Source organism: Lampetra fluviatilis, chromosome 44 (assembly GCF_964198595.1).
Source record: "Lampetra fluviatilis chromosome 44, kcLamFluv1.1, whole genome shotgun sequence".
NCBI classification, from domain to species: Eukaryota; Metazoa; Chordata; class Hyperoartia; order Petromyzontiformes; family Petromyzontidae; genus Lampetra; species Lampetra fluviatilis.
The window spans coordinates 2,678,151-2,703,164 of record NC_136318.1 but is presented as its reverse complement, the minus strand read 5'-3'; the positions used below and the strand labels follow the sequence as shown (position 1 = coordinate 2,703,164).

Below are 25,014 nucleotides of genomic sequence, written 5' to 3'. Positions count from 1 at the left end.
ACCACACCCACTCACCACACCCACTCACCACACCCACTCACCACACCCACTCACCACACCCACTCACCACACCGCAGGTCTCAACACTTTCTGCTTCTTCTCGTGCGCTGCTCCGCTTTGGAATTTTCTCCCATCCTCTTTCCATCCCTAAGCTCGTAGACTAACCTTGCTCAATGTCAAGAAGACAACATTTATTTATGATGTTAAGTTGCTGACCGTTTAACATTCTGGGCCCTTTCGGGCCTGCGTTCGGCAATTGTGTTGCACAAAAAGACAAAAAGAAACATTAATTACAATATCTTCTTGGTTCTTTCGGTAAAGTCACGTAGAAGGGAAGTAATAAAATAATACAAATAAAACATAATAAAATAATTCTCACGACGGCTGTCGCCTCGACAGACCTGGTTTCACCTGAGGACGGCTGCTTGCGTTGTGGCCGAAACCTCGTGAGAATTATTTTATTATTTTATTACTTCCCTTCTACGTGACTTTACCGAAAGAACCAAGAAGATGAATCACTGCAGTCACGAAAGCTTTAAATCGAAAAATTAATTACAATAATTAAATAAAACGTTTATAAATAAATGGGAGGTGTTCTTTAACGATCGTTGTTCATAATTCACGTTTCGAATTGCATATTTGCTTCTTTTTTTGCAGCTCATGAAAGAGTTCCCTCTACCAAATGTGTTAAATATTCATGAAAATTTACTGGAAGCTCTCCTGGAGCTACAGGCCTACGCAGATGTGCAAGCCGTGCTGGCCAAGTATGACGGTAATGCCGGCTGTGATGGTGATGATGACGGCTGTGATGGTGATGGTAGTGATGAGGCTGGCTGTGATGATGGTGGTGGTGGTGGTGATGGCCGTGATGATGATGGTGGTGATGCTAGCTGTGGTGGTGGTGGTGGTGGTGCCAGCTGTGATGATGGTGGTGATACCGGCTTTGATGATGGTGATTATGCCGCCTGTGTTAACTCCTGTGTCTCTGCCACTGTGTGGCTCACTCATCTGCCACTGCACCTTCAACCTGAGACTGAGGCCAGTGAGGGCAGCAGTGAGTGTGGCACTGCGACTGAGGGCAGTGAGGGGGTCGCTCACCGGGTAAGGGGGTCGCTCTCCGTGCCATCACTGTCTCAGGAGTGGTTGCGTTAAGGCCGGAACAAGCGTCCACCAACGCCTCTCTCGTCGATTCTGCCTCTTGCCACACGGATCTCTGTCGCGCCTTTCGCTATTGAAGGCTTCTTCGCTCGGACTTACATTGACGCCTGGTTCCCTGGCGGATTCTACCCGGGTTCAGTTTGTGTTTTGAGTAGACTTGACGCTGATACGCGATGCAGATCGTTAACGCTGCTGTGTATATAGTTACTTTCACGTGCAATGTTGTATATTTTTTTGTAATTTTGTTGTGTGTGTCTGTGTTTTTGTCCTCTTGTTGCAGACATAAGTTTGCCAAAGTCAGCAACAATATGTTACACAGCAGCACTGCTCAAAGCCAGGGCGGTCTGCGACAAGTGAGTAGTTTGCATGTGATGGCGGTGGTGGTTGTGGTGTCGGCTGTTGTGGTGGTAGTGGTTATGCTGGCTGTGATGGTGGCGGTGGTGATGCGACCTGTGATGGTCATGCCACCTGTGATGGTGATAGTGGTGGTGGGTGATGATCTTGGCTGTGATGGTGGTGGTGGTGATGCCGGCTGCGATGGCTTCTGTGTCTCGCCTGCCACTGTGTGCTCAACCGTCAATGCCTCCATCTTGTGCTGCGAGTGCGGGCAGTACTGGTAGTAAGGACAGTGCTAGGAGCGTTGGCGCACGCCAAGCGTAGAACTCGCACACACAGAGCCGCCGTGCCGGTTTCTGTAGCCCTGAGTGGTTTAAAAACGTCTTCGTTTCGCTCGTAGAGTCCCATCTGACTCTCCGAAATCAGTTTTTTATGGAAAACATTTTTTGTGGAAAGTTTTCTGTTTTCACAACGGCAAAGAACTGACAACGGCTCAGCCCTTCTGGACGCATTTTCTAAGACTCGCGGCCCGTGCACTGAAGTCTAGGAATTAAGATTCGATCGGCCGGTAATGGTGCGGCACTCCTCCCGCTTGCCCCCCCCCCGTGTGCCCCCCCCCCCCCGTGTGCCCCCCCCCCCCCCCGTGTGCCCCCCCCTCCTCCCGTGCAGATTCTCCCCAGAGACGGCCTCCAAGCGGGGGCTCAGCACAGCAGAGATGAACGCAGTGGAGGCGATTCACAGAGCTGTGGAGTTCAACCCCCATGTGCCCAAGGTGAGCCGATGTCTGGTCGGGGTCTTCACCGCACCGTTGCGCGCTAGGTGTGGCCCTTGTTTCCTATCGCTTTTCATTTGACAAACTATTCAAATGCCACCAGCAACTCTCTTTAAGCATGGCGGGCTTTATATTCATGTTACCTCGCCTGGTATGCAAGAGATCCCGACCCTGACGCCTGTATATTTGGAGCGTGCGTGTCTCTCTCCCCGTGGTCGTGTGGATTTTTATCCAGGTCCTCTGGTTTTTCTCTCTCCGCATTTAGATACAACATCAAGCGTTTCGGGTCTTTGGCTGCTATAAAGCCACTTCGTTGAGCTATCATTTGTGATGGCCAGGTCGCTTCTGAAATAGAGCTACATAGCTCAGTGGGCCTTACCTGGTAAAGTAAATTTTAAAAAACTTGATTTGAAGCTTCATTTAGGTATTTGGCGAACCACTTTCAGTCAGCGATCCTCTAAAGTTCCAACGTGGCTTAGTGGTTTGTGATTTTAGGAGAGGGATTTTGGGGGGGGGGGGGCGACAAGGATGACAAAATATATATACGCAGAAACAACGTGTTCTGCATGTCACTGCATCTCAGCAATGTACGTGAAACACGCTGCTCCCGATCGTTGCCACGACCGCGAGAGGGCGGTGAGCCCCAGAGTCCCCCAGTCGATCCCGTACTTTAAAGGGGGATGTATTGAGCCGAGTTTTTGTTAGACGTTACTCGCTGGTTTCCACCCTCTTTCTGAAATCTACTTAGTATCCTGGGTTCTTGAATGGCAATTTGAACAAAAATAAGGTATGTAAAAAAAATAGAATTATTATATAATAGCCCGAATTAAAAATTTTTAAACATAGAGATGGTTCTGTGTTTATTCATCTGTGGCCTTGTGTGCACTAACGCACACTATTTGCTCCTTAAATTGTTCAATATAATAATGTTTTTACTGTTATACAGCGTCGCCGTCGTTCATTGCAAATTGCCTCTGTCACGGTCCCTTGAGGAGCCGCGGACAAGATGCAATGGCAGCCAGGATGGGTTAGCTGGCGATACAGACAGTTGCCCCGAAGCCCGACAACCCTCTGTCCACACACATATACTACGATGTACTTCAGGCAACGAACAAGCGCGAGTGAGAGGACATCGGCGCACACGGAGAGAACCCCCCCCCCCCCGCGTCACGTGGCGACATTCTATCCCGTATAGAAGAGACGGTTGATGGGGGGTTGGGGGGGGGTCGGATGATGGGGGGGGCAGGGGTACGGTGGTGGGGGGTGAGGGGTAGGAGGATGGTGGGGGGGGACGGTGGGGGGCAGGAGGATGATGGGGGGGACGGCCAGGGATACGGTGGGGGGGGGACGAGGGGGGGGATAGCAGTGGGGGAAAAGAAGCAGTGCTCAGGTGTGGTGGTAATCCATTAATGACCTCTTGACCTCAAGTCCTCAAATAACAAAAAAAAACAACACTTATATTCGATCCAAACGTTTTTATTATCTGTTTTTTTTTTTACCAAAATGTTATTGCCTTGTTTCTGTAAGCTCTTGAAAGTTAGTTTTTTTGTACTGTTTGTTAATGTGTTTAAAATGTTCTCTGTCACTTTTACAACAAAGCTTTAAATTTTTTCGAAAGATCTAAATATTACCCAGCAATTAATGGTGTTTACGGATATAATCCCTCCTGTTTTGGTACAGGTATGGGTAAATCCAGGCCTAGTCAAACACACAGTACATCTTTCCACGTTTTTTCCCCCCCTCCCGGCTTGTGAATTGGAGAACAAGCGTTACTCACGTGTCTCCGCTTGGCCCACGAAATTTTGAGTCGCGCCGTTCTTGATTGGACCTTGTATGAAAACACATTTCTTTGGAAGTGCTTTTTGTGTTTTATTTGTTGTCGTTCCCCCGCTCCTTCGATCAGCACGGTCGGCTACGTACGGTGCGAAAGGAGATTTTGCTGGCAGTACCCCCCACCACCACCCCCCTCCCCCCCACTAATGGGATCTGAATATAGATTTTCGTAAAGGTATTTTAAAATGGGAAGAAGTGTCCGACTTCCATCGCAGGTCACTGCTAAGTCGTGTTTCACTCAGCTTCTCATTGGCCATTTGTCACGCTGCCTTTGGTACACTCTGTACGATGGCATTTGCACTTCAAAACAACGTCACGGTGCTTTTAAAGGGACGTCTTTTGTAACGATAAATATTTGTCGTTAACTTATCTCCTGTTTTGTTTGTGCGCATATTTTCACGTTTTACTCTCAGCCACTCAGTTTTGTCTTAGTTCCCTTATTGCGTTGGCTATGCCGTAACGGTGATGCATTTTTCAGAGCCCAGTCTTTCTCGTCAAACATTCCGAAGACGAGCCTCTTATGTCAAATGGGAATACCATCTTCCTTCGGTGGTCATTTGTTCGGTCGTATCTCGCGCGTGCGTCGGTGTAAGATGTATTTTTTTTGGTAGATTATAATTTTTTTTTACATACCAAGGGGGTGTACCAGGAATGCACCGTCGTTACAGTGGAAGTGTCGTGGTTGCGTTGGGCCACCTGGTCTGGGACATGGGCAGCACGTGACCGTAGCCTTGCATGCAGGCCCCCGCAAGGCTAGTTTATCTTTCTGCTGCTTTATGGGCCATACTTGTGATGAAGAGGGGCTGGGAAGCCGTAAAGCTGTCTTCTTTTAGGGCACTTTCTCTAAACATTTCTGGTCAAGCCTGTTTATGTCGCTTTCACGACTTAACGTTCGTGTGCGTGCGCTTGTGTGGGTGTGCGTGCGTGTGTCCTCGTCACCACGGGGGGAGCGTGCGTGTGTTCACGCCGCGCTCCGCGAGGAAGCTGCCCGGCTTGTTGTTCCACTCCCCGGGTCTCTTTGGCCGCAGCGATGGCCCTCGTTTCGCGTGTGAAACTCGGAGCTCCCTTGAAGGAGGATGGGGGGAACGTACGTACCAGCTTCGGGAACGTTGAGGCTTGGTCGATGCTGCGTATTGTGTTCATGATACTTCGATTGTGCAAGCGGTTTCAAGGTACAGTACAGGAGAGCTCTTCACTAAATCCTTGTGGCTCCCCTCAGACAGGTGAGACTGCGTTTGGCTGGTCCGTGTAGGCCGGCTTGCCAAGCCATTGCATGGCCAAAACGACTCTTGTGTTCGATTGAACAAGAGCGGACCGAATAAACAGGTGGGTCATCGACCAATGGCGATTGGACAAATTGTGGTTACCGGGAAACGTCATCTGTTGTTCTTGCCGCAGACTGGTTGGTACCAGCGGTGTCAGCTTGGGCGTCTGGCGTAGGCTTGCGGATGACGATATGCCCCTGGGTGGCCTTAGTGGCGGTCCCTCTCGAGCCACAACGGGCGACTGCGGAGCGACGCTCGTAAAAATCCAGCGGAGGCAACTGGTGGTGGTGTATGGAACACGGAGAGTTGATATGGGGCGTGCGCAGCTGGTGCGTCGCTCCTGCTCGCTCGAGATCAGCGACCCTTGTGACAGACCCAACGCGGAAGATTACCGGGTTGCGATCTTCCACGAAGCTCATGGTCCACCTTAAACGGCATCCGCAAGAACCATGGCAGCCGCGGATACCTGATGCGAAAATGGAAAGTAAAAAACTCTCCGGCAGTAGTGTGCGACTGTGGTCATCCAGAACGGACCGCAGCACAACGCATAACGACGCAATGCCCCGATCCTCCTCTTGATACCAAGATCCAGGATGGTCATGTCTATGCGACGCTTCTCGGTGGCAGCCCCAACAGTCTGGAACGGTATCCCTCTGCACATTTGCAGCATCACCTTAATCGCCTCCTTCAAGAGACACTTTAAAACTCACCTCTACAACCACGTGTTTTCGAGCGACTCTGAGCTTGGCTCCGCGCCTCTGAGTTGCGGCCACTACGTCTGCAAATTTGCGCGCGTTACAAATTGAACTATTATTATTATTGATCCGCAAACAACGGAGGAGACATCGCAGCAATGATACACTCCTCCGCTGCTTCCGACACGGTTATCTGGCTCGACTACCTGAATGTGAAATTGTAGTCGTCGCTCTGCATCTACATCGGCCGTTTGAAAGAAATCGAGAAGGAAGAAGCCACCCATAATACCTGCCTCTGTTCTATGAATCCCTGTCGACTAGCCTTCTCCAGCAGTTGAAGTGCTCTCGAAATGCACCTAGCCTGGCGCAGTCGTCATGGTGACATCACAATAACTTAATAGCAATGGCAGCTGTTGCAGTTCATGTATGAGAGTGCGCTTGAGTGTGTATTTATATTGCCACAGCGGGGATTTTGAAGTTCTCTAAGTAAACTGGAAGGGGCGATAGATCAATAGTGGTGTATGCAGCGTGACCGGCGCTGGAGAGCTGAGAGCGAGGGGTGGGACTGCTGACGGGCCTAGTCGCGAATTGAGCGAAGCGTGATTTGCTACAGCCTTGCCGTCCGTGCACGCCGACATAAACAGCTCGCAGTTGCCGAGCTGCGATAAATAATCAACAGGGGGGAAGAAAAACCTTGCACACGCACGGATTCGGTAACACTTTCCGACACGTCATTGTCCTCGTAAGTTCGTGAGTTTAGTGGCTAGTTTCATTCTTCATGCTCTGCTCCATCCCTGGCGGTGGCATTTGATCGGGTAGACTGGACACAACGCACGGCGGCCGCGTGTGCCGAGGGCAGGTGCTCAAGGTGGACCTGGATCAATATTATCAAACAGGGAGAGTGTGGATCAGAGCGTGTCGGAGTACCTTTTTGGAATTCTGAACTCAAATATTACCTTACCAATGTGTTTTAATGCAGAGTTTTTAAACACATTCCTGCGGAGGGAGCTGGTAGGAACGTTGGGTTGCTCGGTCAATGGCCAGGGTCAATGGCGGCGTGGTGTATTCCGCAAATATGCCCGACTGTGAGGGCGGGCACAAGCCGGCGTGAGTAGGTTAAACGTTGAGTTTTATAAGGGCACCACGGGGTGACCAGCCCCTCCCCACCCAGCCCCACCCATCCCACCCTGCCCACCCAGCCCCTCCCATCCTCCCCACCCAGCCCCTCCCCACCCTCCCCACCCAGCCCCACCCAGCCCCTCCCCACCCTCCCCTCCCCACCCAGCCCCTCCCTCCCCACCCAGCCCCTCCCTGCACGACGGACACAATAATCCCCTGTGGGCTGGTGTAACCAGGAGGTTCCTACCAGTAATAAATTTAAATTTTACAAAAGCTAAAAGTGCGTGCAGAAGCGTGTAGAGATGCATGTCTGGAATTGTATCGGGAGGTAAAGAGACAGGAACACGTGGATCAGAACAAGTTTTTAGAGACTTAATTTTGCTCGTAATGCAGCAGTGGATAGAGCATGGGCAATGTGATGAAAGATTGGATAGATGCGTGCTTGGAATGTACACTGGGAGACAGAAAGAGGATGAGGAAAAAAAACTAGACATTGTATTGGTCATCATTCAGAACTGGATAGATCATGGCCCATGATGGTGACGATGACGACTTGGGCATATCCCAGCCTTGACTAGATTCCCTTGCCCATGGAGTCACAGGAACCTGGGCAGGCAAATCAGGCACCCCAGGCCTGGTGCCAGCGACACTAGGCCTCAAGCGCGTGAACGTTTACAATCGATCAAATTATTTAGAAAACATCATCCCATCATGCACAATGAGAAGATTATGCAGAGCATGCAATTTGTGCGTGATACCTTATTTATGATGTGTGTACTCATTTCACCCGATTAATCGTTTTGCTCGCTTGTCTGTCGGGTAAGTCCCCTGTTAGCAACGCAGCTTTGCAATCAAATGGAATTCCTGTGGAATCATCATCATCATCATCACGAGAGTTACCGTGATTCCCCTGTGCAGACAGAAGTACGGACAGAGAAGGAGGCAGGCAGGGATAATGCAATCTTGATTTGAAGCTTTCGTGACTGCAGGAATCCATACTCTTTGGTTCTTTCGGTCAAGTCATGTAGGTAGAAAATAAAATAAATCACGACACAGATGACGGACGCTTGTGTTGCGCCCGAAACGTCGTGATTTATTTTATTTTATACCTACGTGACTTTACCGAAAGAACCAAAGAGTAGGGCTAATGCATTTATGCTTTTAATAAAAAAAATTATTTTCAAAAGAAGCTCTTTTTCTGTCTCGGTGGCCTCTCAGCTGGTTATACATTTCATGTTTTTGCATTTACTCTGGCTAGTTTAATTATTTTTATAATTACTGCAATATAACCTCCCCATATCCACAGGTGGGGCCAGTTGGTCTGCCACACTTCGAGTCACAGGTCTGTGGTATTTGCAGATAAGAGAAATTCTGTATCCTGTATCCATGCTCCAGCCAGCATTAGGTTGCACCCATGCCTATGTTGGCTGCTCTGATCCATTGGTGGGAATTCCACATTCCTATTGCCAGGACCGGCCTCTCTGTAGCACAATCGCTGTTGATTTCACGCAAACTGCTTTCTATCTTCATCGAACCGCCGCAGAGAGATGATGAGCTGAATCGAGCCCCCAACTAGGATTTCTTACGTGCACACACTCCACCTTCTGGATTGTGGGTCACGTTACCCCACCACAGTGCCACGCAACCAGACAAAAATGTCAGCTTGTCCGCGTTGTCACGTACAAATATGTTTTGCATGGCTGCAGAGCTCTGAAGGATATGCAGAGCTTTCACGCAGGTCACTCATTCGCCGCGCCGTGCATCATATGCAGATGGCCCACGCACTCCACGGCGTCCATGGTAACGTTTGCTAGCACTCTCCTCGAGGATGCGTTATTGACACGAGTCTTAACTTGCCCACGGTTCTCCACATGGCCTGTCTTCACCCAAGCAGCGCAGCTGAAGTCACCAGTGCCCATTTACAACGACAAAAAATGCTGTGGGTGACCATGGCACACGGTCGTATGCCTGCTGTGAAGCACTGGCATTTGCAAACGGGGTTTCTCAGGTTGCAGCCCTGGCCGGGTTTGACCTGGACCGTCCGGGGAATTGACGTCTGTGCTGGCTGGCATGGTTTATGAGAACCATAGCTTTAATAGCGCCAAATAAAACTAAACTCAACTTTTTATTTTTACCAGGTGAGGCCCACTTAGCTTTTATAGCTCTTTTTCAGAAGTGACCTGGCCACAAATGATGGCTCAACAAAGTGGCTTACCACGTGGAAATTTACAGAAGCCAATTTGCTCTAAACGCGTGATGTTGATTCCGAATGTGGAGGTTAAAACCGGAGGACCCGGATAAAAATCCACGCCACCACGGAGAGAGAGAGAGACACGCAAACTCCAAATATACAGCATACATCAGGGTTCAGGAATCGGAACCCATGACCTCCTGCAAACCAGGCGAGGTCGTTAACATTTCGCTCCGCTTTAGTACCAAAACGCCTATGGCTTTTACGGAATGACCTCTTGCAGATGTGTGCATTAAAACAATAAAAGTCACACCTGTTACTTTGATGTTGGGGCGGGGATGTGGGGGGTGATCGGGGTGTGGTGGGAGGGGAGTGGAGAGCTTTTGAAGGAGGGTGGAGTTGGTATCTGCCCCGGGATGAAGGTAAACAATGTTCTGGCAGTGGAAACTGCGCTTTCTCTTCTCATCGGAGGAGTTTGCCCGGTGTGTTGCCATTCAAGGCCAATGACCGAGAGTGGCGGTCGGTCGAAGGAGGTGAACAACGCCACCGTGTTCAGGTCTTCGTTCAGCGCTCGACGTTACCGTTGATCGTTCACGGCCGATGATCGCCATGGGCATTTGCTGGCCTGACGGCAAGTATATGCGTGTACAAGTTTGGTCAAGTTGCTCATAAATTAGTTATATGTTTGCGACCGAGTGTAATACATTAATAAAGCAGCTATATCCTTTGGCCGTGTAATTTACTACAGTATAAACAGTTCCGTTGTTGGAAACTAAACATTTTATTTACACTTCAGGCACCAGTAAAATACGTTTTTTTTTGTCTATACAGAAACATGGATTGGTGTGACCAGGGTCAAAGATGTACAGAGATGATTACATGCTTACGATTTCTAAAAGACCCTCGGTGGGAGCTCGCGTTGCCAGGCACGTTGGCGTACGCACGTAGCCCACTGCGAGAGCGTTGGTGGATCACAGCCGAGTCACATCCGAGCCTGCTGGCGATGTGAGCCAACTTGGAGATGGCAGAACTGAGAATGGTGTCAAGTGGCAGTCTCCCAATCTTATCCACTCATCTCTCTGTGGCCTCTCCGCGTGCGTGCTACGGAGAAGAGACATTGCCCCTGATAAGTCGGGAATTGTGTATGTTACCTTTCGAAGCCACGGTGTTATGGACGGACGTGTTGAGTGTTTTATCGTGTACTATAGTCGAACAAACCTTTTGCCGGATCGCAGGATGGGACGGCAGGATGGGATGGCGGGAGGGGAGGGGTGGGGAGGGGATGGACAATACAGAAAATGTATCATTAATCAGTCGGGTAGACTTATGAAACGTCCCCTTGATCACATCATCATTATTATAACTAGTTAAGCAAAGGGTCGGTCTTCATCTTCATATTTGATTATCTTCATCGCGGCCGTCACTGGCACATGGTCCGAAAGCGTCGCGTTCACGCGCGAGGCTCTCTCACGCTCCTACGCTGCTGCCCCTTGCACACGCAACAGGGGAGGGGTTTGTCGGCGGCCCTCCGAAATGCCGCGGAAGATGAATGGTATCAGAGAGGGCGCGCACCGCTGCGTGCGCCGCAAACACGTGCGGAGTTGGGTATGAGGGCGTGTGTGCCCGTGACAACATCTCCGGTGTTGTGTGTCAGATTTGCTTCGATAAGAGAGCCCCCCCCCCCCGGACCCCGGGACCCCACGCCAGCTGATCGCGCGGCGAACAATTCTGTGGGTACATCACGGGACCTCCCGTGCCAGTGTCAAAATTTAAGACTGGGTCTTAGCCTTTCTGGCAATGAAACAGTTGTGTTAAGATGTTTAAACACCGAACTGAAACCTTTGTTCGAGGAATCATTATCTGCATTAACCACATATACGTGTGGTGAAAATGCAAGCAAAAACCATGCTCTGGTAGTATATGATGCATTGTCTTTGAAACTGAATGGTCCACACCAGATAGAGCTGTCTCTGGGGTGGGGGGGTTCTAGCTGGTTCCCTAACGAGTGGCAGGAAACGTCTCCGTGCGAACACTTGCGATGTGACGTCGGGGTGGTAGGGGGTAGGTTGCCTGCACTTGAGAGAGATGCGAGAGCGCTCACGGGGGGTGAGCTGTTGATCCCGCTGTTGCGGTACATCTGGGTTGAGGACGTGATTCACGGCATTGTCCCTGCGACGGGCCACGCTCAGCAAATCAGGCGATTTGTCATAACAAAGAGTTATGAGAATACGATTCCCACTGTCGGGTCGGGAACTTTGTGCAAAGCAACAAGAAAAAAATGTAACGTATTTCCAAGTTGTGGTTTTTTTTTTGAGAGGAGGAGGAGGATGGTCGCTTTGCTTGTTGGTGGTCTGCGCAAGATGAGGTTTGTTACAGTTGGCAAACAGGCGCTGTCTCTCCCGGACCATAACACTGTCAAGCCAGTTTTATGGCTGGAGATTGAGCAGCCCCCCCCCCCTTCCCCCATTAACTTCTGACTTGGGTGGATATTTCGTTCCCTTTGCCAAATCTGCCATTAGCGCGGTCGCAGACGTTTGTCTGTAAAACTCGGCCAAGGTCTCCGCCACCCCCCGATTTTTCCGGCCGGCCCTTATTTTTTGGGAAACGGCACGAGATTCCTCCCTCGCGTCGCACGTCCACGTGCGTGGGCAACGGTGGACGCGTACAGGCAGGCAGAAGCTGCCTCCCTTCATGAAACCAGGCGGAGTAACACGAGGTTTTAGACACGCACAAAGGTCCCCCCCCCCCCCCCCCGTGTATCCTTAACAGACTGTTGGGGTAAGCGCTGTTAGGCCGGCACGGCACACAAGGGAGGTGGGTGGCCAACACCACGCCCGGCCGCTTTTATTCCCTTGTGTTGATGTTTACACGTTGCACCAGGTACTCATTAGGGGCTGAGTCGACCAGGACCGGTTCAGATAATCGTCACTGAGCGGGAATCTAACTCGGGTCGCCGGGTTCGGAACGCAGCTCGCTAACCGCTACACTACTGCTCCCCACACACAAACGCACGCTCATTCTAAATGTGGAGGGAAATACCGGAGGACCTGGAGAAAAATCCACACGACCACGGTGAGAGAGACACCGCAAACTCCAAATATACAGCAGGCATCGGGGTCGGGATCGAACCCACGACCTCCTGCATACCAGGCGAGGTGGTTAAGAACTCGCCACTGCGGCATCCCTGCCTTAGGAATAAACTTGGCCCCTGCCTTAGGAATGTTGAATTTCTACCACCGACTGAGAGCCACCGCCGGATACGAGCAGCACGCCCGGACTCGGTGGGGCGTGGAGACAATTTGAACTTGCGTGGTTTGTGCGTCGGGTTTTGCATGTTGGAAGTTCCACAGCGAACTGGGGTTTGATTTTCATCACGGAACTTGGCGAGGCGGTCTCCACGGTAATTTTTTTCCCACCTCCAAGTCACACTAAGACCGGTCCCCCTGCCAGCAATGTAGCGTGTAGCAGTGGCATGTGTTGGTTTTGAAAAACTATACGTCAAAAATGTCACAACCCTTTCTTTCAACTGTGTCATCGTTAGACATCAAAGCCTTCAAATTTCATATTGCGCATTTCCTTGCACGTACAGCGACACAACAACAACAACGATGTGACGACGCTCGGCACAGAAACGTCAGCCCCCGGCTTGCGTGACAAGAGGAGTTTTAAACAGCGGCCTGGCTAACCAAGCCGAGGTTGAGTTCTCGGTGACCCCTCGGGAAGAAGGTCGCCGTCAGGTCCGGCGTGGGTAAGGGAGTCGAGGGCATGGTTGCACCTTTGCTCACGACTGCGCAAACAAAATCACCTCGCCGTACGCCTACCCCCCAGGATCTGAGCCATACTTGTGTGTGGTGTGTGTGTTTGTCTCTCTGTTCAATGCATGACCAGCGCAGTGGACCACCACACAGCGATTTTTCAAGCGGCTTTAGGGCACAGCAAAATGCGCACGGCGCGTGGTTTCACAATCCTTGGACTGCGGCAAAGCACGTAAATTTTCCACCTGCCAAATTTCCAAAGTGGGACCTTCCTTCGCCATGGGACTTGATTTCTGTTTGGGCGAAGGGTGGACAAATCATTCCCAAAGTCAAAAGCGTCACAGAGTTCGTGTGGATGCACGGCGGCACGCTTCTCCCTGTTCCAGTGGTGGAAACTCCACAGTCCCATGGCGAGGGCCTGGCCTATCCACAGGATGAGTACTACTACTATTGGCCCGGCGCCATAATGGGTTGAATCGACCGTCAACCATAGAATTGAACTTGTAAATAAAGTACGGTATTAAACAGGAAACAAACCATTGGTAAAGATCAGTGCAAGGCCGTTTAATTAAAAGTTGTTGGGGGGAAATGTATCCGGATATGTTGAACTTCTTTCGCACCGTACGTAGCCAACCGTGTTAAAATAAAAAAGTTAAGGTCATGACAATTTTGAATTCTATCTGCTTTACTATGGCTGTTGGAAGCAGCTGACACCGTCATAATTGTGTGTTGAGTCTGGCAATCAATTTGGTTGCACCAGGAGTTGCCTGCTGTATAGAATCCCGTGTTACCTGCTGTGTTGGCGACAAATACGGCACACGACACTCATACTACACTACACCACACTAATACTACTCCCTTAATACTACACTATACCACACACTAATATACACCACACTGATACAACACTTCACAAATGATTTGGCGATGCCGCTACATTGGCAGCGGTGCACAAAATCAGCCAACGTAAAAAAAAAACTGAACACGTTCGTCAGTAACGCCGCGACTTTCATCGGATGTTCGCTATGAAGAAGGGTCAGTGGCCTGAAACATGTGATATTAAAAAAATTGTTCTCTTCATGGCGGAGTTGCAGTTTATTTGTTCACACTTCACTCATGCCGACACACTAGGCCATTCGTAGCGTGGGTACCTCCCGATTAGCATGGCCGGCTACGTACAGTGCGAAAGAAGTTCCCACACGTACGTACGTACATACCTCCTGTGTAGTAATAACCGTACCATGGACCGTATTCGAATATGTGACAGATTCAACCTCGCCGCGGTGGCGAGATGTTCACTGCCTCGCCTGGTATGCAAGAGGTCGTGGGTGCAATCCCGACTCCGACTCCTGTACATTTCGAGTTTGCGTGTTCTCCCCGTGGCCGTGTGGATTTTTCCCCTCCACATCAAAGAAAACATGCATTTCCAGTATTTGGCTGCGAGAAATTTCCGCTTGAAAAGCCACTTCGCCGAGCTGTCATTGGTGGGCAGGTCGCCTCTGAAAGAGAGCCGTATAGCCCAGTGGGGCCTTACCTGGTAAAATTAAAATATAGTTTCTAGTTTTACATTCACAACAGGGTGACCGTCAGCGAACAGACCCAAGAGCGCAAGTGGTTGAGATTAGCCTTCACCGCTGCAAACTCTGATGAGGCGAGAATGCAGAGGTGAGTTGTTGTAGTACATGCCAGGGTGGTGTTTGGCAGTCGTGAGTGTAGAACCGCTTTGTGTTTGCAATTCCTCACCTACCTGAATGTCTTCCCCCCCCCCCCCCCCCCCCTTTAGGTTTTGTGCAACCTTGGATCAATGACATACAATTAAAATTAGTTAAACCAGAAATGTTCGTGAGAAAATGAGCGACGCAGTCGTCCGTCTCTCGCTGCCTTGTTTGCACAAAGTGCGTTTTGCGGCGTGGGCTCACTTTGTCTTTGCGGTCGTGGCGTGCGTTCGTGACCGTCTCAGTAATTTACCGCGTTTGGTATTTGCGTCATCCGTATAGCGCGGGGCTCTCTCTCTAGCGCGCGTGAGGGAAGGCGCTGTGTTGTAGCCATGCCAGTAGGGGGGAGGGGGGCCCGATGTTGCTGTGTGTGTGTCCCCGTGGGGGGCGATGTTGCTGTGTGTGTGTGCGTAATCTTTGTTGCTTAAATTCGTGGACAATTTTTAGTTTTTTTTACTCTCGCCAATTCACGCCGCGACGCTGATGGCCCTCTCCATTTCGGACGACGTTCCGGGGATCGTCTGAACCAGTGGTTCTTCTTCTTAACCCGAGGTGCACGCACACCCTGGGGGAACGAGATGCCCTTTCTCGGGGTGCGAGACACGGCCATTTTTTTAAAGGTATATCACTGGCACGTAAGTAACAACTACTTAGTTTCATCAAGCCCTATGTATTTATTAACACGAAACATTTTTTTTTTTACGCTTGAGAACCGCGGGGGTGCAAGGCTGCTGTAAAGGTTAAGAACCGCTGATCAAAAAATGTCCGCTACGAAGCGGGCAGATGGGCGGGGTGGGGGCGGGCGGGCGGGCGGGGCGTGCGGGCCCGACGGCGCTGCCCGCAGGTGATGGCCCGTGTAGTGGGCGCCTCCGCGGTTTCGAACCACGAACCGCGCCGACGAGCCTGCGAACGCGGCGCGAACCGCCGGGGCCACGCGACTCCTTCACGCCAGAGGTCGCAACCGGGTACCCGATACCCGTACCCTACCCAATACCCGGCTACCCGTACCCGGCCAGGTACGGGTACCCGTTTGCGACCCTGGTGCGGCCGGGTACGGTTACGGGTAGGCCGTGAGTCACTGGTGAGTAACCATTTGTCACTCATTTCGGGTAGGGTACGGGTACGGGTAGGGAACGGGTACCCGTACCCGGCCGGATACGGGTACGGGTACCCATTTGCGACCCTGGTGCGGCCGGGTACGGGTAAGGAATCAAAACCCGTTTGCGACCTCTGCTTCACGCGACCAGGTCCGCCTCGTCTTGACGTTCACGCCGCTGCTCCGTGTCCGGTGCGCAGTATTTGCTGGAGATGAAGAGCCTCATCCTGCCACCGGAGCACATCCTGAAGCGCGGGGACAGTGAGGCCATCGCGTACGCCTTCTTCCACCTGCAGCACTGGAAGCGGGTGGAGGGAGCGCTCAATCTACTGCACTGCACGTGGGAGGGCAGTGAGTAGCGCTCCTCCGCCACACTCGCTCTCTCCCTCCGCCACAATCTCTATCTGCCTCCGCCACAATCTCTATCTGTCTCCGCCACACTCCCTCCGCCACACTCTCTCTCCGCCACACTCTCTCCCTCCGCCACATTCTCTATCTGTCTCTGCCACACTCACTCTCCCTCCGCCACACTCGCTCTCTCCCTCCGCCACATTTTCTATCTGTCTCTGCCACACTCTCTCTCTCTGCCACGCTCTCTCTGTCTCTGCCACGCTCTCTCTCTGCCACACTCTCTCTCTCTCTGCCACACTCTCTCTCTCTGCCACTCTCTCTCTCTCTCTGCCACACTCTCTCTCTCTGCCACACTCTCTCTGTCTCTGCCACACTCTCTCTGTCTCCGCCACGCTCTCTCTGTCTTTGCCACACTCTCGATCTGTCTCCGCCACACTCTCTCTCCGCTAGACTCGCTTTTGCCATGCACTCTCTCAGCCCGCAGCGAATGCCGCACCTCCACCAATGCGAGCACTGTCAGTGTGGTGTAAAGGTCAGGAGGTTTATGAGCAGCTCAACACATTCGTCAACAACACCGTGGTCTTCAGACGAAAGATACTCAACAGGCGATGTTTCTGGCAACGGGCCCCTTGGTCCCTAGCGTGGTTGTAAAGAGGAGGTCGCGAGCTCAAATCACACGTCCGAGGGGCAGTAAGCAGCCATCTGACCGGGGCCACTCGGTCGGTCGGTCGCCCGTATCCCACTGGACGGTTGGGAGGTGGTCATCTCCTTCAGAGGGCCACGTGTGGATGACGCTCGAGGGCTGTGACGACGCGGAACCCCTTCGGCGCAGCATCTCTCCAAACTCCACCGACCCACCCCACCCACTCACGAATAAATAAAGAGATGGATCATTCGGCAATATCGAACGTTTTTTTTGTGGCCACGAGGTCGACGTAAATGTTGTTGAGAAGCACATGGGGGGGGGGGAGGCATTACTCTTGGACGGTGTGGGGGGGGGTAGCCTCTCGTGACGCGTCACCACTCCTCTTTTTTGCAAGCGACGTGGGGTTTTTTGTTTTAGCTGTGACATTCGCAGGAGGTAGTGCAGCTTATTGGCAGTTTTAGGTGGTCTGGCTTGGAAGCTGGCAGTGCTTTGGCAACAGGATCTTACTCCATGTTAATCAATTTGAAAGACTACAAAGCTCAATGTTGGTGTCAAAAGGAGGATGCTTGTGGCAGGAGTAACGGCCGTGTGACTGGATGGGTCAGACACCCGGACACACCTTGACCTCAACAAAGCAGCTATCGTAGCCGCTTCTGGCATTTAAACATGGGCACGTGCGCGCGCGTATCCCTGCGTGCACGCGGAGAACACTTGGAATTTCACGGCCCGGCAAGTTAAGCGACCTGGGAGTTGAGGATTACAAGGTGGTAAGACAACATTGCAGGCGTAATTGCACGTTGGCAGCGACGGGTGGGACGCGTGTGCAAGAGGAGTTTGTGGGGGGGGGGGGGGGGATGGCGGTAGGAGGGGGGCAGCCCACCGAGACGGGCGTTGGAGTGGCAGCCAAGAGTTCAGTGACCAGGGGGGAAGCCCTCAAGCTCAACTGGTGGGGGTCCTGTAGGAGCGGCCCTTGGGAGGTGGTCAGGTTGTGGAATGTGGCAATGGGGGGGGGGGGGGTGAGAAAGCTGTTGGGTTTGGTTGTGGTGGCATCTGTGACATGAGCCGTGATGACTTCTTAACCTTGACCTTGTTTGTTTTTGCTTTGCCCTGTTGCTGTTGGCGATGTCAAAATGAACGGGGTCGGTGTTTTCCCGACCTCCGTCGTCCCGTCCCGCTCCCCGGGTTTCGTTGGCCGCTGTCGCTGGGGTCCCGTCCCCGTCGCCCACTCGGCGAGCGGTGGAGCATGACGGACAGCCGGGCGTTAGATCGCTCGATGTGTCCATGTGTGTGTGTGTGTGTGTTGAAATTCTTTCGCACCGTACGTAGCCAACTGTGCTCATCGGAGGTGCGGGGGAAGGACAACAAACTAAACACAAAAAAGAGCTGCACACATGTGCAAGGAAAAAGAAGCGAATAACTCAGTAGGCTTTACCTGCTAAGATAATGACAGTTTAGTTTGTATCTGTATATATTTTAAAGAGATTTGCTTACCTTTCCTATACTTTGCCGCCCCTATCGTGATTTTGTTTTGTTTTTGGTTGTGACGTTCTGACCTGCCCCTACTGGGACGTCTGTAAAAGAGAGGCTTTACCACTCGTCATGCTCCTCCCGACTCTGTGCGCTCGGCTGGAGAAGACACTCTGGCTCCGTGTGGCAGAGTGCTCCTCCGCTTTCCACTAAATTAAGCATGTCAGTACGGTGGCCATGCCCGCCCCGGCAGTCTGCCACTTGTCGCGCAGTAATTAATCAGTCTGTTGCCTTCGGTCGGAACGCGAGAGTCCGACAACCCCCTTGTTGCAGTCTCCGTGTCATGCATAGCTCCTGTTTCAGACATGTTAAGTCAAACCTACCTGCCCGCCCGCCCGAATGCATGTTTACATACTTGAACGCTGACCGGAGAAATTAATTTCCCCGAGCGCAGCCCCTTTGTGGCTGTAGCCGTGCGCAGGAGGGCTGTTGGTGCCCTGTCGCACGACTGAGGCCGCTGTTTGGCGTTGTCCGTCGTGAATGTTCACGTAAGGTGTCGCTCGAGGGCGGATGTGCTCAGCCATGTGCCTCTCTCGTGATCGTCGATGCTGCCACCAATCACCATTGCGTGCCGCGTCTCTGAGCTGGTAAAATAAAAAATGAAAATCGTTTCCATTTTAAATAATGCATCGCACGAGATAGCTGCCGTCCCGAGTAGCGCGTATCCGCACATGAGTGGATTCAAACCTCACGATCGAGTGAATTTTCGGTAGATGCGGGTCAGTCGCGTGTACAGTTCCAAATCGCACGAGGCTAATCTGTTGCGAGGACGTACGCGTGCGTCATCGGAACAGAATCGGAAGTAAAATGCCACGTGGGAGGGCGTGCGCCGGTCGTGCCGCCATGCGGTGTGAGTACAACGTCTTTACAAACAACGGGCGCAACTACGCCTACTCTGAAGGAAGTTAAACTCCGAGCCGCTTTGCGCGTTCCGACGTTCGGCGATGAACGGGGGGGGCACCCACCACCCCGCAACTTGCAGACTTCGTCGGAACGAGGAAAGGCGCGGGGAGGGGGGTGGGGTAAGAGAGCGGCTTGCCCGTGCTGCGCCTCCAGTGGACACGGTACGAGCAGGGCGCTTGCGAGCGTTCTCTCTCGTGTCGGACACCACACACCTGTGCGAGCTGCCCCATTGCAGGCCGTCGAGTAACCCAGCCGGGGCAGCGGTGCTTTCAAAGGTTACCCTCGACGGCGCTGGCTGCGTGCGTCCCATTGCTGTGGACGGGGGGCGGCTTGTGTTGCGTGCTTCGGGTTATTCCCTGCACCGCCGAATAGCACGGTCGGCTACGTGCGGTGCGAAATAAGTTCAACGTGCATCCCTACTTGTCGGGCACTGCTGAGTAGCTGTGTGGCATCCGCAGGGTCTTCATACTTGCCGTGTGTGTTATGCAAATTACCATCAAGACGTTCAAATCGCAACTTTTTGGAGACATTTTCTGTCATATAATTGACAAATATGTGTTTATTTTGCCATCGGAATACATTAATTGTGTGTTTTTTTTTTTACATGTGTCTACAATTCATATCGTTATGGTTGCTTCCATCATGTGGTTGACAGACACGCACTAAACTCTGCCGTGCACATTTGGAGCTGAAGCAACCGGTTGTATTAGTTCCACTCTTGTGCCGTTTTGCCCTCCATCCATCGTTGTCGTCATTCCCAGGCAGTAAACCGCAAAATAAGAGCGGCGTTTTTTTTTCTTCCCGCTGCCAAATATTCCGCAGTTAATCAGCCGTGCGGGTGACTGTGCCAGGCGACAGCCGCCCGTCTACGTGGTTGGCCTCGCCACTCCGTGCGCCAATGTTTTCATTGCGCATTAACCCACTTTGTGGCCGCTGTGGTTTGCCGTGCGGTTCCTCTACCGCACTCAGGCTCTGGGCACCCCCAGGGGTAGGTGGGCCCCGTTTGAGTTTCACAGCCGATGGTACCGAGAGCTACCGCCGGTGCCCATCTGTCTGTAGCCTCAAGTTTGTAAACTAATAATACCCATAAATCACCTTTTCTTTACACATCACGGCCCAGTTTGTCCTTCATCGCACAAGACTTTGGCAAACATTCCTGGTGGCTCAGCCGCAGGCCATGCATGCCTGCCACAGTGCACATGCCTCCTGAAACCCCCTCCCGACTGCCGACACCTGATAAATACACCAGCAGCCCGCGCACTCCATCCCCTCTCCCCTGCCTCCTCACCCACAGCTCACCCCGGCCGTGCACACATTACCGAGGTCAGAGTTCGCTGGCGGAGCCGAGCACTTAACACACGCGTGAGAAGTGCGCTCGGGGATGGCGGCCGTCCCAGGTGTTACTACCTGCATTTTGTTTTTTTAGCTCGTTCCCTAAAAAATATGTGACCCCACCGCAAGCTGACCCGGCCCGGCGCGGCGCTTGCCAACCAAAACGTGGTGCCCCCCCCCCCCACCCTCCGAAGATTGCGTTGCGCTTCAGCGGCGTGGTGATGCAACGCAGGGTGGGGGTTGAACAGTGGCCTCCTCCGGTTCCTCGACACGAACCGCCGTGATGGACGCAGGCGTGGGTGGCGGCCGGCGCGGTGCTGACGCTCGCACGTCTCGCAGCGGCGGCAAGATGCACCTGAGTTTGATTTCCAGCGTCTTTCCCTGTGGGGAGCGTGCGCGTGTGTGTCCTCGCCTAGTTCCGCATTGCTTTCTGTCGGGTATTGGCCAGAATATTCCGATGCTGCAAAATGACACGCGAATCATTCAATTTGGGTTGCGCACGGCCATGTCAGCCTCCTCTACTGCGGTCAAACTTGGCAGCACCCTCCCGAAAATGTCTCAAGTCTCAGCGATGCGTTGCTGGGTAAACAAGCGTAATAACGTGTGCGTGTGTGTGTGGGCGCCACTGTGGCAAGATGTTAACTCCCTCGCCTGGTATACAGGAGGTCGTTGGCTCGTTCCTGACCCTGACGACTGCGTGCCGTTCCAGCTTTCATAGGTGCTACTCGCTAACAGCACTTGCCGCAAAAGTCTGTTAAGGCTACATGGGGGGTCTTTGTCAGTGTGACCCATAGCAATTAGTGAGTAGCAGCAGCAGCAGCAGCTCCCACATTCCTTTAATTGTTTTTTATATTTCAATAAAACATCTTGATGTGTTTGTAAACAGAAATGATGCCGGATTTTTTTTTCATCCACATCACAAAGTTGAGTTATTCGGTGTAGTGAAGAAAATGGAAAACCACGTAGCCCAATTTTATTGCTGCGCACAAAAGTTTATTTTTACTGACAGGTCAAGATGTGCGATTGATTCCAGCTACGTCACTGGTTTCAGCCAATGCCAAGCCAATTTTAATTATTACGAAGGCAGCCAGAAATCTGGGTTCCCATGTGTCTGAGTTTTGAGTGTTGGGTGGAGGCATTCGAAGTGATTGAGACCTCACGTAACTGTCGTTACATTAACATTATATTTTTTTAAACGACACAACACCCCTGGGCTGACAATTTATGCTATCCGTATTATTGACGAATGTATTGAGCTTTTTTTATCATATTAATTGTGCCTGTGCACCGCTGCAAATTCACAGCAGCAGCAGCATCATCACCCAATGGTAATTTGTTCTGACTCTCTGTATTATCTGAATGTCTCTTGCAGCATTTCGAATGATTCCTTACCCACTGGAGAAGGGGCATCTCTTCTACCCGTACCCCAGCTGCACTGAGAGTGCAGACCGAGAGCTGTTGCCAGGTAAACACCGCAAGTCCCTCGCGCCCGTTGCCATTGCTTCAGTAGCACCACCGGCATGTTGGAGAGCAATCCAATTTACTGGCACGGACTGACCCCAAAGATCTATCAAGAAATCGTAATATTGGTCGCGAATGATACATGCGTTGAAAGCCAACCCTATATCCACTAAATGTTTCCGTGACCTCTAATTGTAATTGTGCTCGTAATCAATCCGAACATAATCTGCCCGAGCCGACTTTTACGCTACAGGGAATGTTTTGACTTAACGTTGATTCATGGTTCGTGCAGCATTTTTCAATTTCTCACGTGGACGCAGTCTTGTGTTTGCTCCAATTCGTTTCATTGCCGAGCTTTTATTTATTTTGTTTGTTTCTGCTTTAGTCGTTATGTTGACGCAGGTCAACCTCTGCAAAGTGAGACTCAATCCTGGTCACTTGAGTTGTCACCTCTGCTTAAACAAATATACTTTAAACTTGCCCGAAAGGTAACCTTGCAGCACCTGGTGCTGCAAGTTGTCAGGATGTTGCCCGCACCGTTAACCCGAGGGAAATAACCCCCCTCCCCCCGTCACAATTTGCGTCAAACTGCCGCCTACGCGAGCGGAGGGCAGGAGACGTCAACGTTGTTATTCGCCCAACAGCCGTGTTCGTTCCGAACAAGGAACAGGTGACTTCCCGTCTTTGGCAAACGGTCCAGGGGAAATGTGCGTGGGCACAGGGGGACACGCGTGAGTGTGGCGTTTTTTTTCCCATTGGGCATGGACTGCCATCTTTTACGCGCAAACAAAACGGCAGGTATCGTGGGGCATTTTTTTTTTTGCCAGTATGAAAGTACGCAAAATGAGAATAGGTTTTTACACTTTCTGGCAAGAAAACAGTCGTGTTAAAATGTCCAAACACCAAATAGAAACCTCTTGCGAGGCATCAAGTCTGCGTTAACCACACGTACTTGTGGCGAACAAACACCCACTGGTAATAGAAGCATTGTCTCTGAAACTGATTGGCCTACGCCAGAGACAACCTTCTTCATGGCCCAGTCTCACCAGAATTAGATCAGAGAATGCCAAAAGGTGAACACTACGAAGACATTGCAAGTGTCAGAGCATTTATAGCTTGGATTGAGCAGCTACAAGTCATGGGGACTTATTTCTTTGTTTGAACATATTAACACCTGTTTTATTGCCAGAAAGGGTAACACCTATATTCTTATATTTCTAAATTACAGGTAACTTCCTGTTTTGTGCAAACGGTACAGGGGAAATGTGCGTGGGCACAAGGGGGAGTTTTCCATTGAGCAGAGACTGCCATCTTTTACACGCAAGCAAGATGTTACGCGATTGCATTGCAGGAGTCTCGGGTTTAAGTTTCCCCGATAGATTCAAGTTCGTTCTGGGTGGCCGTGGCTTTGAAAGGTGACGATTTGCGCCGCAGGGAATTATAACATTTAGCAGCGATTTAGCGTGAATATATGTTTGAGGTTTCTTCCTTTTTTCGTCTGATTCAGTTTTTGTTGTTGTTCTGATTGCTTTAATTCTAGATTTGAAGCTTTCGTGACTGCAAGGATTCATATTCTTAGGTTTTTTCAGTAAAGTCACGTAGGTAAAAAAAATTTGTTTTATTTTACTTTTATTAATTTACATTTTTTACCTACGTGACTTTACCGAAAAAACCTGATTGCTTTACTTTTTTGCCGTACTGTGTTTTTGTTTGTTCCTTGCTATCGTCATTGTGGTGACCCAGGTCAGCTTCTGCAAAAGAGACTCCTATCCCCGGTCTCCCGAGTCCTTGCCTCGTTAAACGCAATACACTTTAAAATCACTCGTTAAACAAAATGCACTTTAAATCGATGTAAATCTCTCGTTAAACCGGCGATGAACTTCAGCCCAAGAACCCGATCTTCAGCTCATCCGCACAGATGCTGACCGCACAATCGCTTCATATCGCGCCTGCTCTGTTGTGCCTGCGTCTGCGCGTAATTCCACGTGTGTGGCCTCGTATGATTGCCTATGTTTGTGTTTGTGTTTTACAGTAACAGTGTGGAGCGGTTGTGTAGCGGTTAGCGCGACTCGCTACAAACCTGGTGACCCGAGTTCGATTCCCACTCACGGCCATCACCATTCCCACTCACGGCCCAACACCAATGACGATTATCTGAAGCGGTCCTTTGCCTCCCCTAGGTCGACTCGCCTCAGATGAGTAGTAGCTGGTACGGTGGGGGAATGTCCAGCACGTTGCAGATAATAATATTAATAATTATAAAAAAAAAGTACAATGTAATTCCTGTTGGCCAAACATCTCTCAATGCAGGACCCTCGTGAAGAACGAAGGGTACGGTCCTTCGCTGCCGTTGCGTGACGAATGAAGGGCCCAAAAAACCTTCACCATGAACAACGTCGGGCGCGATAAGCCTCCTGCGCATTAAACGTTACTCTCGAGCGAGCGAACGCACGCCTCCAGACGCGTGGCTCCTGCCCTCGCGAGAAGCGCAATGAAGCGTGTGTGTGTGCGTGTGGGGCGTGCGTTGCCGCCCGCGCCCCCGCGTGTCTTGCAGTGTTCCACGAGGTATCTGTTTACCCGAAGAAGGAGCTGCCGTTCTTCATCCTCTTCACAGCGGGGCTGTGCTCCTTCACCGCCATGCTCGCCCTGCTCACCCACCAGTTTCCGGACCTCATGGGAGTGTTCGCCAAGGCTGTGAGTCCTCCCGGCACGCGTCCACCAGCGCGTAGCCCCCTCGCGCGTGGCGAGATGTTAGTCGCCTCGCCCGGTATGCAGGAGGTCGTGGGTTCGATATTGACCCCGATGCCTGCTGTATATTTGGAGTTTGCGTGTTCTCTCTCCCTGTGGTCGCGTGGATTT

The 25,014-nt window shown here is 51.4% G+C and overlaps 1 protein-coding gene across 4 annotated transcripts in view; it reads left to right on the top strand.

Moving 5' to 3' along the window:
- The window catches only part of ST7 (suppression of tumorigenicity 7), a 94,928-nt gene that overhangs the window by 66,792 nt on the left and 3,122 nt on the right, over window positions 1–25,014 (top strand). For all 4 annotated transcript variants that reach the window (XM_078876465.1, XM_078876467.1, XM_078876468.1 and 1 more), the window contains 6 exons: window positions 658–772; window positions 1,439–1,511; window positions 2,164–2,266; window positions 16,136–16,286; window positions 22,067–22,159; window positions 24,710–24,849. In XM_078876465.1, the coding sequence (XP_078732591.1) occupies window positions 658–772; window positions 1,439–1,511; window positions 2,164–2,266; window positions 16,136–16,286; window positions 22,067–22,159; window positions 24,710–24,849 (675 nt within the window). The remainder of the gene's footprint in view (window positions 1–657; window positions 773–1,438; window positions 1,512–2,163; window positions 2,267–16,135; window positions 16,287–22,066; window positions 22,160–24,709; window positions 24,850–25,014) is intronic.